Here is a 19,613-nt window from a genome sequence, read left to right as displayed (position 1 = left end):
AGTCTTCTACCTTCTATAACGGTGGGCGGAAATCGTGAGTCGAATGAATACATCAAATCACTTCTCTACGTACTAAGTTGTATAAGGTTATTTAATGTTTGAAGACCTTGATCGACCGAGGGCGCGATCACTATGCAACATTCTGACTCGCCGTTTCAATACAAACTGCCTTTTACAGGACGAGGTTGCGATGGTGTATATTCTATTCTGTTTCACATAATACGTATCCCAGACAAAAGCTTTCCGCACGTCAAAACAGGTTGCCCACAAAAATCATAACAAAAGAGCTGAAATATTAAATTTAAAATTTGAAAGGCACTATTTCAAAGCAGAATTATTAATGTAACCGCACGAAATTGACGCGATGTTTTTATAAGAGGAACCTTCCAAAAAGTATTCGAAAGTTCGTCGAAACTGTGAATTTAAACAACATTTGTGTTTTGCAATAAAATCATTTATTATTTAATATTTATCACAACCTTAAACATTCCTAAACCCATTAAGCCATTTCAACGATAGGAGCAAATTCTAAACCTGACCTAAAGCCGGACCAAAGTGCTTTCTACCAATCGTACCTTATATTAGTCATAATAGAGACTTTGAAATAATCGAGACATCATTTATTATTTAACGTATATCAACAACAAAATTTTCCAGTAGCTTAACAACACCCAGTGTTATCTATACAAGACACCGCAAATCAAATACGCGATGGCAACCTTGCATCCGAACCCCGTGCCTTATATTACATTACAGCTATATTCGAGACTTAAAAATAAATATTTAACATTTATTGACTCGGCTGACATGCAGTGTTATCTATACATATTAGACGCGACAAACCAAGTGCGCGGTGACAACATAGCATTTGAAGCGTGTTGTATATATAAAGGCCTAAGCAGATAACTTTGTCTGCTACGGTAGACTACAATTTTTAATATCATCATTCAAGTACTCAAGTGCGCTCCTACAGCAGCATATACAACCCATTAAAACGATCTTAATGACATATCTCTTTATTATATCGAGTATAAATGTAGGTGTAGAAACAAAGGGTCAATAGTCAATAGTGTTAAGAACGTCAATTTCAAATTCAGTTCAACTGCAACTGTGCCAAGTCTCTTTCATAATATATCAAGCGTGAATAGCCAGTCGACCATTGACTGCCAACCAATGTGCCTACTTCAGGGCTTCAAATAAACATTTTTCATATACCAGTCGGACCGAGCTGCTAGGAGCAGCTAGGCCATAGTTATGTCCAAGTCCATGCATAAAAACGAGAGCAATTTCAGAGCGAGTAGCAAAGGTGGATACATTGTCCCAATCGCCGTTTGTGTGGGACCCTCCGAGAATTGCAATTGAAATGTCATATAGGGAACCGAGTTGTTGCAACAGAAAGAATGTATTTCAATAAGAATGAACGGTCAAGTAGCCGTCCTCTGATAACTTTTTTCGTATTTAGTCGCATTCGAAACATCTCACATTGTGGTGACTTACTTGCATAACGATTGCCTTCGACTTCTGATTCTTTTTTTCAAAAACGCTTTTAATTCTAGCAGCTTGTTGTTTGTCAGCGTCTTTAGCTAGCTTCAAATATTCAGCAACATTTTCGTCTCTCGATTGTTGTTCTATTTTGATTTGTTCACTGAAAAAATGAGACGTTTTTATAAAAGTAACATATATATTGTTAGAAAAATAAATACAAAACAAGAGCATAAGACATGGGCGAGCTAACTTCGAGTCTGAAAATTGGAAAGTTACTCGAGGATAACGGGCATCGAAATATTATATTTTCCGCGTGTAGTAAGAAAGTAATTAAACACGATCGGTGCAGATGGGAATTATCTAAGTAGATTTTACTTGTCATTGTTAAGTGACCTGTTCAAAACCTTGATAGCACCACGCTACATAAGTCATAATTGTATTTATAGATTATCTAATACAACTTTCCTGTACTAAGGAGGCTGAATGGACGTCAACGAGTAAATGAATATGACATCAGATTTGAATGCCAAACCATACTTAGCACACATGGCCATATTCCAGGATAATTTAGGATTTTTGAAGTTATAAACAGGCATCAAGAGCCGTCTGGTCTATAAGTGAATTCATATGTGATGCGTCTATTTGCTAATCCTATCATGTTGTTTAATATCAAATTGATGCTTTAGAAATCCCACCTACCTTATTTTCAAGATTTTTTGCTGAAGGTGAGCCCGTTGCGAATCGTTTGAAGACCCTATACCATCGGGAACATCCCCAGGCATACTACTGGTAGAACCTGTAAAATACAATGCAAATATCACTGCATTGATAACCCTGGATAATTCATCCGTAACTTTCTATCAGATAAATGCAGAAGAATGGGATTCAATAGTGAATAATCGAAAGATGGTTCATCAATACAAGAGTTTATCCTCAATGAGAAAAACTATTCAGGGATATGCCCCCTGAAACATTACCACAATAATTGGCTAGGCAAGTCATGACCATAATGACGATCCTATATTTTTGTGGCCGCGTCAGCTTGTCGCTAACAACTATCTATATGCGTGTTTTAAAGCAGAAATTGAAGTGATATTATTAATGCATACCAGTAATTGTTTTTTGAATACGTTGTAAAATCTTATCATCGGAATTGACCGGAAACTAAAGATGTACAATGGTTAAAGGCACAAGCTATCGTGGGCCAAGCATCGGTAAATTACAGTCTGTGGTCAAGCAGAGGGGTTTTGAATCCTATAACACACTAAGAACACAACGGACATTCTTGAATAATAATTTTGTAAAGAATTCTTCTAAAATGAATATAACAAAAAAATACTTGGCATTTTGATGGGCGCAAAACATAAGCTTGTACTTCTGAGCCAGTTCTATCAACGAACGCGCATTTCACTCCCCAAATTATAGTGCGCGATGTCACAAGTATTTAATAACTACAAAATCATCCATGGATGACTTTACTAACCTCTAAACAGTGAACCTTATGCCATAAGTTACTATTACCGAATGATAATCAGTATCAATCTATCTTTGGCATTAATACGGAGTAGCAGAATTATCCATCGATGCAAATGCAACATATATATAGAAACTACATCTCAACTGCAACTAATGTACAACCAGAGAAAATAAACACATACTAACTGACAAGCTTACTGGCTTGTCAGTTAGTTGCAACAATAGATTGACTCAAATACCCAATTATATTGGTGTGTGACTAATTTGGTTCGTAACGCCTCAATCATATGATTTTATAACACGTCGGCCGCGAAGTAGCCATGACTGTACCTTTAACTAATCTGAAGAGATGACACGAGGACCTGTGGCCACACTAGCGCAACAACGGAGAAATCTTACAAGATACAATGGCTGAGTAATGGGAGAATGGTATAATGTTAATTTAAAAGTTGGTCGAAGACTTAAATCGCACACCGTCTCCCGCTCATGCGGTGTTAAATTCTGAAAATTTATGACTGCAGCACGAATCTGTATTCAATAATAGTTATTTGTATACACTCTAAATAACTTAAGTAAAAATAAAAACGGAAACAACTAAGTCAAGACACTTTTCATCAAAAAGACTTAATCATTATTTTCGTTTGGCTCAGATAGCTCAGACAAATAACACAGCTTCAGCGGAAAGTGGTGACTACTAATACGTAACAAAGCAATCGCCCATGAGGTAATACATAGTTGACAATTGACAGCAAAAATTATTTGGCAAAAACAAACCTGCGGCACTTCCAAGAGGCGTTGAGAAGTTCGGTATGATAGGCGTCTCGTATCCCCCATTGGAGCCATCAATATGGTAAGAGTCAGCTGCGTTCTGAGTAATTATCATATTGTCCGCTCCTTCTGTTCCATCTGATGTACTGCCCACACTCTGCAAGACAGACAATTATATATATAAGCAATGGCGATAGCAACAGACCTTATAAAATACTAATGAACACAAAGATATGTAATAAGATGACTCAGGCCCGGTTACAATAACTGGACAACTCTTCCGTGTCCATTGTAATCGTTCATAGTTTTATGGACCTCCAGCTGACTGGGGGTTCAGAGTAGGCTTTTGTAATGTTCTAAAAATAAAGTCGCCTGCTTGACAAATTGTATATCAGGTTTCGTCTGAATAGAACTTTCTCAAGTTTCCAGCGGATACCTCAGACGTTTACAAACATGAGAGGCTGTACAAATATAAACATATCCGATTAAATACATAAAATGAAAGCGCAAACCTGGACTGAATTACGCACTTAATAAGATGATGTTTGTATTTAGTGGTCGCAATTAATGAGAGTAAGGAAGGAGCGATGACACAATCTACGTCATTGGTGGTAGTAAGAGTATGTATGAAGAATGAACACTGGGACAATAGCAACCAATTTTGATAGTTTAATCAAACAAATATAATCCACGACTGGATGCAATATATGATCGATAAATCTTTTTTTTTAAATAGTAATTCTCCCGTGAACTTGGCGATTTAGAAAACTCAAGTATTGAAAGTATATGAAAGAGAAATTAAGGGAAATGCTTCATGAAACAGTGAACATTGATTGGAGTGATGCATTCATAGGAATGATATTTAACCGACTACATGATGCAAAAGTGTGGATGAATGGACCAATCACCATTTCGATGACCTCATCCGTAATGGGCTATTAGGACGCCATACAGACAAATACGGTAGTGAGTCGGTAGAAAAAGTGAAATTTTCTAATCCTACGGAATGACGTTCCGAAATATCGTATTTGGCAATACATCCAATTCCACGTTAAATCATGATGTGAAAGGCACAATTGAATATTTACGAATTTTGGTATGGACCACACTAAAATAACGTTAAAAGTCAAAGGCTAGCAATAGGTTCGAAATAGATATACTTTAATATTATAGTGTTGATTTAAGACGAATAAGTGATTTTGAAATAAAACTAAACTATTAGTATTATTATTACATCTTTAAATACTATTCATTACTCATAACTCAGCATGTATATTATCATCAACCTCGCGAAGAAATGCCACCACGTGGATTCACTTATAAAATATGTCCGCTATAAGCAGACTTGCCGGAGGCTGCAATATAATATGCTATATTATTTCTTATGTTTACAAAACCAAACGGTTTTGCACAAAAGTTTACATTCAAAACATAATGAATTTTATATACGTATTGGAGATCCTTTCCTTGAGGCATTTATTTCTAATTAGCGTATAAATATTTGGATTGTATTTCTTTTCTCATCATTATATCGATATTTGGATTATTGTACACGGAACAACAAAAGCTAAGTAGAGTATTTTTGAAAGCTTCTACCAAAAATTATATTTTACGTAATTACCTCCAAAAGAATGTCGTCAATTGCGTCAGATATGTTGAATGCCATCTTCCTTATTATATAGATTGCAACTTATCTATAAAGCGTAATTGAATTTTTCACTATGAGAAAACTAGCCCTTGATAGAGCATAATTATGATCTTTCAGACTGACAATAATCACCACAGGAAAAATCGCCCTACTGACAAGATTATGTATTATTTATTCAATACCAATTCCTCAGAAGATAACCGCAAGTCTGGTTCAGATAACAACGATAACTCCTGCAAAAAACTCCTATCCTGATCATTCTACCGTTACAATAAATGGTTTCCCAATGACAAGCTCATAAAAATATTCTCCACATGGAAAATGTATCAAAAGCAAAGATTACCCAATTCGGCCTGAGCCAAACCGCACAGACAACGAACAATCCCTTGGGTGTTACTGTTAAACCCACTATATTGTTATTCCAAAAACAATAATTCAGCGGTAATATTTCACTAATAGAACTCCCAAGCACGCGTGCGACTGCAACTTTAAAACTTAGTTATTCCAGAAACCGCATAAGCCTCAGCGTTGGTAGAACGATATGTTGTTGAGCGATACAACAATTTGGACTCTAACCTCGAATGTGACCGCAGATAGTCTAAGATTGCTGTCTTCTATGACACGCATGATCAAATAACAAGGTTAGGCAGCAGGCATGGTAATACTTTCTAACTTAGGGTGTTGATCGATATGAAGGCGGCGAAAGATGGATAACCTGATGGCCTGTCTTTCGTACTTCTTTTAGTTTTGCAGAGCTGATTAATGAAAAATCAATTTTTGGGCGTGGCGTAGCGTGATGCTTATCTGGCATTTATTCAAATTACATAAGTTTGACAAAGCGAAAAACAAAGCATGTTTAATATCGAAAATCCACAAGACGTTCATATTTTAATACGATTGTTGGCGAAAGCGATAGGCTGTACTGTATCTCTCATCTATTTAAAACCCCTTGTCAAGGAAGAGCAAATATGCTTCACACCCAAGTATACTACACTCCAACTCAACACCTTAACTTGACTCTTATAGTTACCACCATACGTCCGATCATATTCTCTTGCCTCAATGGCACTAGGATACATCGTGTGCATCAAATCCCAAGGGCAAAACCATTCGCATATACGTTTAAAATATATCGTCAGGAGCACTCGCAAATATGCTTTATATTTAAATAAACACCCTAATTTGACTCCTATAGCTCCTACCATAAGTCCGACCTCTATAGCATTGGTATATGTCGTATGCATCAAAGCCTCAGGGCATAACCATATTTTGTTTTCAACCAAACATCACTAATTATAGAGATAACTGGATTAAAGTACTCAGTGTAGGTGGATTTTGTTGAATTGGCACAAACAAGCGTCATTATCTAAATAACTTCACCCGTTTAATATTCCATTTAAATCAAATAGGATTGCCATCTCTTTACAGACCCGTGTTGAATATTTACTCTAAGAACAAGAATATAAATACTGCGCAAATGTACTCGCGACTTGTGATAAAAGTATGACTCCCTTTCTAGTCAACCAATTTAAAAATGCTACTGTTAGTTATAACAACTGGTTCTTACAGCCAACTGCTTATCCCTGACAAATAAGTTGTAAACATGTCTTCACACATGAATGCTATTCTTCACGGTTCAGCAGTTTTACTTCTATAGCAATGAACATAGCATAGCAATAAACGCGTCCGATAATTCAATACTAAATTAAATTGGGGGTTCAAGTAAGTATGTTCAATAATATCGATCATAACTTCATTTATTCTGAACGGACGAGGCTACTTATAAATTTACAACGCATGCGCAAGCACAGTAATACAATGCTCATCTCATGTAAGCCTTATTGCTTTTTATTACTGTACACGCATTCATGTATAAGTTATCCGGTTAATGACAAAACAACGAAGCACAGAAATTGATAACAACTATCCTCGGCTCGCTTATATTCACTAAACTAAAGGTGTAGTATATGAAACTCATCTGGCTACACATAAAACCGATAACCAATATTACCTTATCTATTTAATTCCCGGTAGCAGTAGAGACAACACGCATACTACAACTGATTACATATCTGTTCCAGATTTTCAGTGACATTGTGGTTATACAGCTCGTCACTAAAACCGCACTCTTAGCATTTCGTCATTTAGTTTAAGCATAAAAACGATTTTACCCAATAGCAAAACTAACAAAAACGCGGAAATAAACAAGTTAAATGCCAATGATTCTATGATATATACATGCATAATTGAACTACAGAACGATTTGAACAATGCGGAAATATGGTCTTCAATTTCTCGCGAAAGGCTAGCTGGCTTCGGAATGTTTATTGAAATCAAATCATTGAATCGTACTTCAATGCTAAAGAAAAGTATGTTAATAAATGCAAGAGACTTACATCATGCCATATAAAATCGCGTGTCGCATTTGCTGAGGAAGTGGAATCACTCATTTGTCTGCGGGTCAAGAAACGCAAAGTACGTGCCCATGCAGCCTTGGTGCCTTCTAAAGAAGTTTCCCCGAGAGTACCTTTAAAAATTTGGGATCCTGCGATTGAAAAATTCACCGGAGAAGAAGATCGAGATTTGGATAAATATTTCCGCCTGGGTTGTGGAGTTTGACTTCTCTTCTGATTAACTGCAATTTCTTCAGAGTTGTTTACAGCGTCACGCAAAGAAGTTTGGTTTGTCGGAAATAAGAATTTCGGTAATCGATTTTTGCAATATTCGGCCGATTGGGATCTCAATGTTTTATGACGTTTCGGCACTTGTAAACTTTTACTATCAGTTTCCTTACAAGCATACGAATACTTTGTCGAAATGTTTCCGCAACTACGACTGATTGAGAGTGGTTTCTTAAGATTCAGTAAACTATCATCAGATAATTTTTGTTCTGCTGCTGCTTGTTTTATTTGGTCATTTTGGCTATAATCCAATGAAATATCAACAACTGAGTCACTATCCGCTAATGATGAGATGCTTAAATCTGAATCGTCCATGCTTTCCGTTTCTTCTGCGTTAGTTTCCCATTGAAAAGGTTCTTCCATATCAATACTTGGTGGTGTAATCACAACGAACTCTCTTTTCCTTCTGTCCGCTATAGAAGAGCTTGTTGGCCACTCAGGTAATGAAGTGGACGACGGACCCTTCCTAGCGAGTCGCTTTTTTGACGGCATATTATTGTTATAGGATTATCACACCTAATCCGTGCAATACGGTCGTTTTAACTCCGTATCAATGAGTTTAAATTCGTGTATAAGTATTTCTCGAATAATAAAAATAACAAAACAATGAGTTTATTGACTACTAGAACATATCGCCTAACTGCATCTACTTCACAGTCAGTCAGAGGTAAATATGAATTGGAATCAATATGACCTGCATAGTAAACATTAAATTCTTTACATTTTAAATTATTTTGTATTGTATAGACCAGTGGTCGGCAACCACCGGGCCGCGGCCCATCGCCGGTCCGCGGAAAGGTTACTACCAGTCCGCAGAATAGTAACCTAAAACGTACAAGGACTCAATAATACTTTTACAATTTAGCAACCACAATCTCCACGACTAAATAACAGCAAACCAGACAAACGAAAAGCAACAAAATTGACTTCCCAATCAATTGCCATGCTAGTATGTCGCAATAATGCTGCGCCAATTGCGTCCTCTGCGTCTGTATAAGAAGTCTTACATCAGTTCGAATAAGATCTCTCAAACAAAATCATTCTCGCTAACAACGTGACTGCTGGCTCGTAGCTAACTTGGATTTTGTTATAGAAGCGTTTGAACGCTACTTTCCTAGCGCAAACGACCCAAGAATTTTAAAGGAATGGATACGAAATCCCTTCATAAATAACCCTTACGAATCAACTATGAGATTTGTCTCATACAAGGCAGTTGATTGAAATTTAAAATGATTGCGGTCGTTTGGTCAAAACTCTTAAATGAATACCCAGACATAGCTTCACAGGCATTGCTATCTTTCCCGACATCGTATTTATGTGAGGCCGGGATTTCAATATTCACAACTACAAAAGCCATGTAAATAAAAAACACGTTACGTGTATCAATGTCGACCATATCGCCGAATTAGGAACAGTTAATGCCAGCAAACAAACGCAGATCTCGCATTAAATAGCATCATCTTTGTTTTAGAATATGGTGTTCACGTAAATTTTCTGATGCGTGTAATTTATCACATAAACTTAGTTCATTTGTGTTAAGGTGGTCCGCCAAAGTTTTGGTCAGGCTTTACCGGTCCGTCACTCAAAATAGGTTGCCGACCACTGGTATAGACTATAGAGTATAGACTACTACAGAGTTGATTAGAGTAGCGTGTACCTAAATGATTCCCGAATTTCACTGCACTGACTACAAAAAAGAAGCAAAACGGCTACCAAGCATGGACGCGTTACCGAATAGCACTAGGTTTTCCAACAGGGGAGAAAGTTTTGGGTGAAGAAATTTTACGTTGAATTTACAAATATTTTAACTTATTTAGTATTACTGTAATTCATATATAAATATGCATACATTATAAACTAGTACAAGTTAAATGTATTGCCAGAATATATTGAAGATTAAAAAACAAATACAAATGAAGGTATTTGTACTAACGTTTGAACTAATCCATTTTTCATTATTTGAGATATGAAATTTTGCAAAATATTTTTGTGACTAGAGAATATAATACCTTTGTGATCATTCTCATATTTGCCTAACTAACTATCCTTACCTAAGTTTCATCAGAATCCAAGATATGTCAAATGGAGTAAAAGAATTCTGCCTAATTAGATTAAAAATCGTAAGGTAATTTCAAAAATCGTCTTTCCAACAAACGGCAACTAACATGGCGCAAAGTCAGCTAAAAGTAAAATTGATTAGTTTTTCCACAATTAAGAATAAATATTATTGAAAACATCAACCATGCTCTCTACTTTTTATCCTAAAAGCAAATGTCACACCAGTCCAGGTTTACTTGGATGAACACTAATTTCATGACGTTAAATCAATTTTACGTCCATTAATAAAGGCACTGGACTATAAAAAAACGCCCATTATCTATTCTGTTCAAGTGTTGGTGGATATCGTGTACGCAGCCTTGATCAAAAAATATACTTGTCGGGCAGTGGCGCATTACCTAATTTTGTGATGATAATTTGGAAAACTAAAAATTAAAATAATAGAATTCAAAACAAAAACGAAGTGACGTGATTCCAACCATAAGAAACGTCACAACTCACAATATTCAAATTCAACGTATCGACAATATAAGGTCTTCAAGGTCAGAATAAATTGTGAGGAAAGGTTAAAATTATTCAGCGCACTAGGGAATATATCGTGTAATAAAGATAAGATGGCCAAATCAGATACAACATTCTGCGATTAAGCAACTACATTCAAAACTTACTAAGCATTCCAACTATCATTAGAAAAGAAATTTCGCCAATAAATCGATAAGTCGTCGTAAGACCAAGTTGACATTTGACAAACAAAAAAACAAGTTCGCAAAGAAATCACAGGTCCCTAAAGAGAAGCCTTCTTTACCTCATTGTCCAACTGGTCACTTCGTAACTTCCAATAAGCAATGCGAATACTTTTAAAGTTTCTGGAGTTTCGGGAATAGAGAACGCTGCTAGACCAGTTTTAAGCAAAAATAGAACTTGGAAGGTAACTCCAAAAACTCCGTACTTTTCACATATAATTTTTATTTATCATATTGACGAACAAATAAATTTTAAATAACTTCAAATAATTGAGTAGTGGTATTATTACCGGGTTTATCTATGATTTTCAGTATTTTCGCGAGAAATGAATAAAATAATTGCATAATAGTATTTTAGTCCGAAGTATAGTCGGGATTATGCAACGTTCATATCATTGTATAATCCCTCATCATTTACCAAATATTAAATGCATCTTAGACATCAAGAAATTGCTTAAACTTAGAATCAGTAAATCAAATTCCATATGCATATCTTATTATATAATTTATTTTTTGTACCTTTCTGTATATTATAAAATTTATAATTAATCTAAAAACAACCTAACATATCACCTAATACTGATGGCGTTAGTATGATACACCATGGAAATGGGCAAGGCACAAACTGATCGAACAACTGATTATACAAATATTACTCTTGAAAAGGTGAATGAATAGCCAATGATTTGGATATTCACGGCTTATAGGAAATTATGTAATTTCCGGAAATACATCTGAATGTTAATGACACTAAACGACCACACAGATAAATGATAATCAACAAATGACAAATAACAACTTGTACAACCTGGCGAATTCGAATACTTATTTAACACTTTGACTATCTAATCTTGTGGCACCATGCAACACAATCACTAATTAAAAAAACGGTTTTCCGCATGATATTTTAGAATAGCCTGTATATTAAAAAAAGTTTCAGATTCAACTTCAACTAAACCTGTTTGAAGTTCTTCTGTATAATGAACTATAATTCATCAAGAATAAACTCATAAACATTTTAATTTGCACCTGGTTGGTTTTGAAATGAAACATTTTTGATTTTTCAAAAATAATTTACACAACGGGTTTACAAATCAAATTTAATGCCATGGAGCTAACTAGATCTATTACGGGTTCACTTTATGTAAGCCAACTAAATGAGTTCTTTGTTTACTGGTTAACCTAACTTTGATTACGGATAGTTGCTAGCTGGACTAACTTTAACTAGGTGAGGACATGAAGTAACAAAAAACTGCCTTACACTTATGTACTATATATTAATATATCTATTCAATATATAATATATATGTACATGCAATATACATATAATATAGGTACTACGATACATTAAATAATCTTTAAATAAAATACAAGTATACTATTCCCCCAACCGCATTACCAGGACATTATATCCAGATGGATCATGAAGGATTTCACTCTCTGCATTAGTGACCCGTGTACATAACCTAAGTAATTATTTTTTGAGGTACGACTTCCGAAAGGTCCGTCAAAAATTGCTACTGAAAGCCAGAGAGAAACGCATACCAAAAATGCTGTGGTTGCGTTCGGAAGCAATAAATATAGCAATTCCCTATTGTCTTCTACAGACGACTAAAACAGTCAGTCGGCTAGTCGTTGTAAAGTGCTGTGTATATTTACAATTCCGTATTGTCAACCTACCCGAGTACGTTTCCCCGTTCGCCCTAAAATACTACATTACATGACGAGCGAACTTGCTCTATTCTCTAACATTAACTGCATTGACCTTAATAAATCCTAGCACTGAATAGTGTTTTGATCGATTTTATAGATTTATATAGTGACTTGGGTCCGTATCGACAACTACATCAATGCCCATGACAAAACCTTTTGGTATGAATCGATTACGGCTACATTTCATAAAGAATTCAACAATAAAGATTTGCTTTTCGTCAATAATCGATCAGAATATAAGAAAAGTTATCTTAAACCGTGATCCGCAGTTTATTTCCTAAGCCGACATAAAAATAACATCGCCAATTAAACAAGCTCAATACGGAAATTACTTTCTGTCTATCATCATTAAATAGCAATTCTACATCGCAATCTGCAGAATAATCACACCTTAAGCAGAATCGATCATGAAATTTTGTTATCCAAGCATTTTCTCATTTGATAGTTCCACTCCACTGATGGTAACCACTCATGATCTAGCCGAGCTCGACCGTTAAAAACCAAATCCATCGAAGTTAAATTATTTCCTAATTTACCAACAGTACATAGCGCGCGCGATATGTCTGTGTTATTTTATCAGACACAATTATATGCATTCAAATATCTGATAATCAACTCGCGCAAACAATACTACTTCCGACTGAAAACAAAGTTTAATGATAATGGACGCCTACGTAGTAGTACCAGTGAACATTTTCGATCGTTCGGTGACACGTTTTTCTACCACGACAATGCGTAAATAGGGAACGCTCAAACCTACAAACTCGCAGGAAATATTAGGTCAGTGCCGAAGTCAGACGTGCAAAAACTTTGAAAGTCCTATCAAAACATAACATAACTCAACTGTATAAATATTTCAATACAACACAATTTACCTATCGTCATATCGGATTTACTGCTGCAATTCTTCAACCGTTAATCATTTAGAAAAACCATAAATATATTGAATAGGTGACACATACATAGTCAGCAGACACTTCTAGATTTATTTTGCAGGAAGTAATACAGATTCAGACTACCGACTTTCAAATTTTCACCAGCGATAGGAAAAAAAAATCCGACAAAGTGAGAATAATGGCACCTTATAGCAAAGCATTAATCGAACCTTAGGGGGCAATGCTACCCGTTGTGACTGTGGAACTTTCAAAAAAAAAACTTTACTGAACTGTTACTACAAAGTTTCGATATAAAATAGATGCTAGAAATACACCCTTCGTGTGACGTACTTGAGAGATTCAGTATATCCTATTATTAATGAAAAACTCAGTTACAATACAAACCTGAAAATACTATTATCTAAATTTGTCTGCAGCATGTTGTAAATCAGGTCACTTCCATTTTCCCCTCAAAAAGAACTATGATGAAATGAAAACAACATTCTATCTATTACGAAAAGTAGCGCTGTAATATGAAATTAGTAATTCACAAAACGTGTGTTATGCGGAAACAAAGTAGCGCGCCAAGAATGCTACTCAAACGCCTTCTGCTGCGCACACGCAAGGCTAAATCGTATAATAAACTAGACAATAAGTAATAACTAACCTAATTGCAGAATGCAGACGACAAAATTAATTGAATGACGTAGCACCTAACGCACGCCATGAACCTATCACAAAAATAGTCGACGCAGTTGGTATGTAAAAAGTATAAAATAGGTATCTAAAGGATATGTAATAGACGCATGACGACGCATAATACGTGGGTTTATCCAAGCCACTATATAAAACAATAATTGACTACGCAAAATTAGCACGCAATCAACATAAGGAAAAATATGTAAACCGCTATCGCGACTTCATACGTAGAACAAATTCATGAAAACCTTTGCATTTAATCAAGACAGAAAACAAGACATATTTCCAATGTTTTTCCCATTTTTTCTATTTATTCTGATTTTCCCCACAGGTTCGGGCGTTCGCTTCTGCTCCATGGCGACACCCAGTGAAGTTCAACATGATGTTGAACGAAGATTAAGGTCTCCATACCTTAATTGATGAAACAGCCAGCTTTACATGCTATCCTCGTGACAGATATGCTAGATACCGCTACAATTTTTCAGTCAGGAAGTAGCTAAAATAAAACCATATGGGGCAAGCATGCCACAGATCAGTTAGAGAGGGTGTTACAATTAGGGATGGCGGAATCGACTCCGGATTCGATTTTAGAATCGATTCTTTGTGGATTCGACTGGAATCGATTCCGGTGACTTGGAATCGATTCTTAGGTGTTAAAGCTTGGATTGCAAACAAAGTATAACGTTTTGTGACACATATATGTATGAATCGCTATGTGAAGCTGCTACGACGCCACTAACTTCACTATATTTCTACACTCTTATCCCACTCGCTCGTCTGGGCGGGTCAAGGACACGTGCCACATTTCATTCGTATATTTTTTGTCTTTCCTATTGCGTTCATAACTCCTATTTATTTGATTCAAGATGCCCTAGGAAAAGTGAAACGACTGTTGCAATTTCGAGTACAAAAATGTTTACCCCGCAATCCGGCAGACCGAAATAGCAAAATAGCTCTCCAATAGAACGAATTAAGCATATATTGAAAATCTCATCAATGATGGTATTGGCAGCTTTGAAGTAAGGGGCGACGACATTGGTGAATTGACCAGGGAGGTGGGGGCTTCAGTCGAGATATCAAAATATTTAAATGACAGAAATTTTGGCATATCAGCGATCCAAGAAGAAATGTTGCAATGGTGGCAACAAAACAAAAATTCTTATCTATACATCGCAGTTGTCGTCCAAAAGTACCTCTGTGTTCCATCAACATCCGCTGCTTCCGAAAGAGCATTTTGCTCAGCGGAGCTATGTTCAGGGATCGAGATTCGGAATCGAAAATTTAGGAATCGGATAAGAATCGAATGCTTGTAAGTAATCATACTTAGCATCCTTAGTTACAATACAAAATTGATTTTATTGCGATTTCGTTTGCATGCATTTCCCTTTATAACAAAATCCTCCGGTCTTCCAAGTTGCATTACCGGTACGAGAAAAGTTTTTTTCAGATACAGGGTATTTTCACTTTCTTGTGTTTGGTCATATAGTCTAATTGGTCATAATCTACCAATCAAAATAATAACCTCTGTGCTCTGCGAATTCTAACCTTCTGTAGTGGCAAGTCAACTAACCAACTGTAGTGGCAAGTCAACTAACCAACAGGTCATGGTGAACAGAGCCTATACTTGTAACGACAGTTTCATAAGACTGCGATATAGCCGTCACAAACGTACTATAAACGCAGAAAATACATTTAAATTTCAAATATTACAAAGCAACCGAATTGGGACGAATGTAACTTTGCCAAAGTATTTAGAGATGGCCTCGACTGTACGCAATGTTCGTATTTTTGGAAAGGTGAATATGGGTCTACGAGCGCTAAAAGCCTCCGGGAGGGGGTCCCGAAACATACAAGGTTGGGGACCACTAATTTATTCACATAAAAGAATAATACAAACGTATCACAAGAAAATACATTGCAAATAACAAAAGGAAACTAATTTGATTCATGTTGGAATCAGATGGCACCAATAGCAAATGAGATGGGGTGCAAACATGAGGCCATACTAGTGTGGATGGCAACTGCAACCTAATCCTCTGGAACGAATAAAAGTGAGCATATATACGCGATATTCTGACATTGTAAAGGGGTCTATATATGCTATTCGCACAAAAAATTGTGAGGCGAATTTTTTTTGGGTGTTTTGAGGTCAAGGATTTCGAACATGGAGTTTGCTTTCTGTGTCGCCCGCAAAATATAATAATACAACAATAAAATATTTGCTGATTTGGAGCGGCGCATTATCCCAATGTAATTAATTGTCTACATACCAGTGTGTGAACACAAAAACAAGTCGAGGACAATTCTTTGAATCGAAGATGGCGCTTAGGGAAAAGTCAAGAGCATTTTTTTAATTGAAATTTGCTAGAGAACAATAAGAAAATTGGCTAAAGCAGTTGAGTGACGTTTTTGAAATACAGTAGCTTTTCGCCGCATGCGGTCTCTGCCTCTTGAAACTGTCAACTCGATAGAGTTGATTTGATATACGCGTCATTTTTGCAATGCGTTAATTATTAGACGATATGACGCCCTAACATGATTATAAATAAACCCTCAAAGAGTAATGTTTTTACGTTGAATAAACTGTTTACTAATATCTGCATGTTCAAATATATTTGCGCCAAAGTTCCGGGCCTATCACACTCATTAGTACGAGATAACGATCGCGCACGTAATGCCATTCGTTCTATATTGCTTCGTGTCTTGGAAAATATTTTGTGGGAATAGGAAAACTACAAGTTTTGAACGCATATTGCATATTGTTAAAGTGCTATTTCTGCTCGGTCCTAACATTATCATGAATCACTTATGAGAAAACTAGTATCACAAAGATGAATTCACGAAGCTTCCAATTATCTTCCGTCAAATTTGAAGTTGCATGAGGGAAGTATGGGAATCCCTGCAGAAACTTTCTAAAAGGCATTGCTGATAAAAGCAACTACGGTCCAGTGAAAATAGTCGTGCGACTGACTGATTACTACTTGAAGCAGGATATACAACCGAATTATAATCAGTGACAAATAAAAACAAGTTCGATTTCTGAAATGATTGGCCGTCAGACTGAAATTAATTAATCTTATCTTGGGAATATCATTCAGCTCAGGAACCATGCCTTTCGTGTTGTATATTGAATTTGAAAACAATCCCCGTACCAACAATTGGTTACCAAGTATCTGATAAGCTGAACACGCAGCATGGGGTTCTTCCAATAAAAATGTGGCAACTTCTCCACTTGCCTACCAAGAACTAATAAATTTAGTGACGTAAAACAGTAACGACATACACAACACAATACGGTAGCTCATAAATAAGTAAATCATTAATTTATGATGGTTTGTATGATAACTACGTTTTATGGGAACTGTACATTTTATGAGTATAGCCTTGGGTGGGAAACAAACATAATGATAAATGCATCATTGGAAAAGTCAAAGTAGAACATCATTTCAAGCACTTTTATTTCCGCAAAACCAACTCCAAGCCTCATTTTACAGATCACTTAAGTTGAAAGTGTATAAAATTTATAACTGTCTTCTGTAATATATGTTGAGTAAACACAATATACACAATGCCACATGTGTAAATAGAATATCCATTCTAAAGAATTATAACGCACACTATATTTCTGACATCATACATTGTGTACTCAATAACATAAGGGGTCTGTCATATTTGACTTCCACTTTCCAATATTAATTTCATAATAAACCATCCCTGTGGGCGTCGCAATGGAGATGAACCATAGAATATCAAATACAATGTACAAGAGTATCACCTTCAGATACATTCCTGTTTATTATTAGTAAGATTATTCCAAATTTTTTGTAAAATAGGAGCCATACATTGAGAGAAAATTTAGAAATTTGTTAGCATTTAACATGACATCATAAATATGATGGAAAATGTTTTTTTTTCACATTTCAAGAATTAATTTTAGGCATTTCACCTTGGTACAATCCATCACAGGATTGAATGGTATTTTATAGAAAAGCATCCGAACTCCTCAATACAAACATAAGATACTGTTTTCAAATATTCTTACTTGAAAAAATGTATCTTAGTTTTCAATATTGATATAACAGTAACTGCAATTGTACTTAGTATGTAATCAGATTGCATACTGTCACTGTTATTTGATTTTTATTATGCATATATTGTACAATTCCATATCTTCTATGCAAAAAAAATCAATACTTACTTCAAAATGACAAATGATCATGTATCAATATCATGTCAAGTACTAGCATATAAAAACAAATGGCAAAAGCAGCGAGTATGCAACAAAAGACTAAACAAAACCAAAGTTAATCTAATATGGCTGTCTTTCTGAAAATCGCATAGCACAGGAAACTTGACTTAAAGATCGAAATACAAACCTATGAAAACACGTATAAACAATAGATTCTTACTCGATAAGCATCTGAAAACTTCATTGTAAGTCCTCCATCAATAGCAGCTATAGATGCAAATGCAGATGAGGCTGAAACTGCACTCACCGACCTGAAGTGAATACAATACAAAATATGCATTGACCATAAACTACACATTCCACAATTAAGCAATGAATCAGCTTTTCTTTATTTTTCTTTGTTATAAAAAATGCTAAGTGCAAGGTTTGTTAAATTGTTTAGAAACTGACAATGGGACCAAAATGTAAAAAGTTGATCAAATCTAGAATGTTGATAAAAAAAATTTTATTACAAAATTCTTGGAACAAGATTTTCTAACCAATATTGTCAGTTATAGGTCATGTCAATATAAAGTTTTTCATTGTGATAGATGATTGCCAAGTGCATTAAAAATAGCAATCAGAATGGTGCAACAATGAATCCTGCTGAAAATTGAATAGATATATATATTTTATTATGACTGCTGTGCTTCGGAAAGGTTTCTAGAAAGATTTGTTGTCATTGTCAAGGTGTATAAATGAAGCAATGATTTGTTTTGTAAGTGAAAAGTGAGTCGCTCAGAATTCATAGTGAAATGAGTAGACAAGAGTATAAAACCATTCTAGTTTATAATTCTGTATCTCCAATTTGGGCAAAAACTGAAAACTGCGTCGGTGAAGTAAAAAATTACAAACTGTTAGTGCTCTCACACACAATGAGGATGGTAAAAACTAAAATATCAGTATATATGCTTCCTAGCTAAATATTACTAACACTACATGAATAATTCAAACCTTGGTCTTGAAGATGAACTATGAAATTTGGACGTTGACGCATCATGGTGTACCGATGTTTCATCAGTTGAAAAATGACTCTAAAATTGGGAATATGCAAAACAATTACGGTACTACACCTACACATGTATATATCACAATATGATCCATCCATCAATTGTACTTCCTATGTTGCCATTTAGGAATTAAACCATTTTCTAATAGGTCCGATACAATTGATCTTAAATTTTAATCAGAAAGTAGGTATGACATAACCAATTTAATCAGAAAGTAGGTGTGATATAA

General features: G+C 35.5%; 1 protein-coding gene across 3 annotated transcripts in view; it reads right to left on the bottom strand.

Moving 5' to 3' along the window:
• The window catches only part of LOC120327533 (transmembrane and coiled-coil domains protein 1-like), a 31,787-nt gene that overhangs the window by 11,724 nt on the left and 450 nt on the right, over positions 1-19,613 (bottom strand). The window contains exons 2-6 of one of the 3 annotated variants that reach the window (XM_039393851.2): positions 19,329-19,408; positions 18,556-18,646; positions 3,736-3,886; positions 2,185-2,281; positions 1,498-1,645 (exon numbers count right to left, since the gene is read on the bottom strand). In XM_039393851.2, coding sequence (XP_039249785.2) covers positions 1,498-1,645; positions 2,185-2,281; positions 3,736-3,886; positions 18,556-18,646; positions 19,329-19,408 — 567 coding nt within the window. Of the gene's footprint in view, positions 1-1,497; positions 1,646-2,184; positions 2,282-3,735; positions 3,887-5,350; positions 6,531-7,773; positions 8,645-18,555; positions 18,647-19,328; positions 19,409-19,613 lie in introns of those variants that run through there. The other 2 variants (XM_039393850.2, XM_039393852.2) reach the window with 2 other exon arrangements.

The sequence above is a fragment of the Styela clava genome, chromosome 7, assembly GCF_964204865.1.
Source record: "Styela clava chromosome 7, kaStyClav1.hap1.2, whole genome shotgun sequence".
NCBI lineage: Eukaryota > Metazoa > Chordata > Ascidiacea > Stolidobranchia > Styelidae > Styela > Styela clava.
Note: the sequence above shows the minus strand (reverse complement) of the source record. Positions and strands in the feature narration are given on the sequence as shown.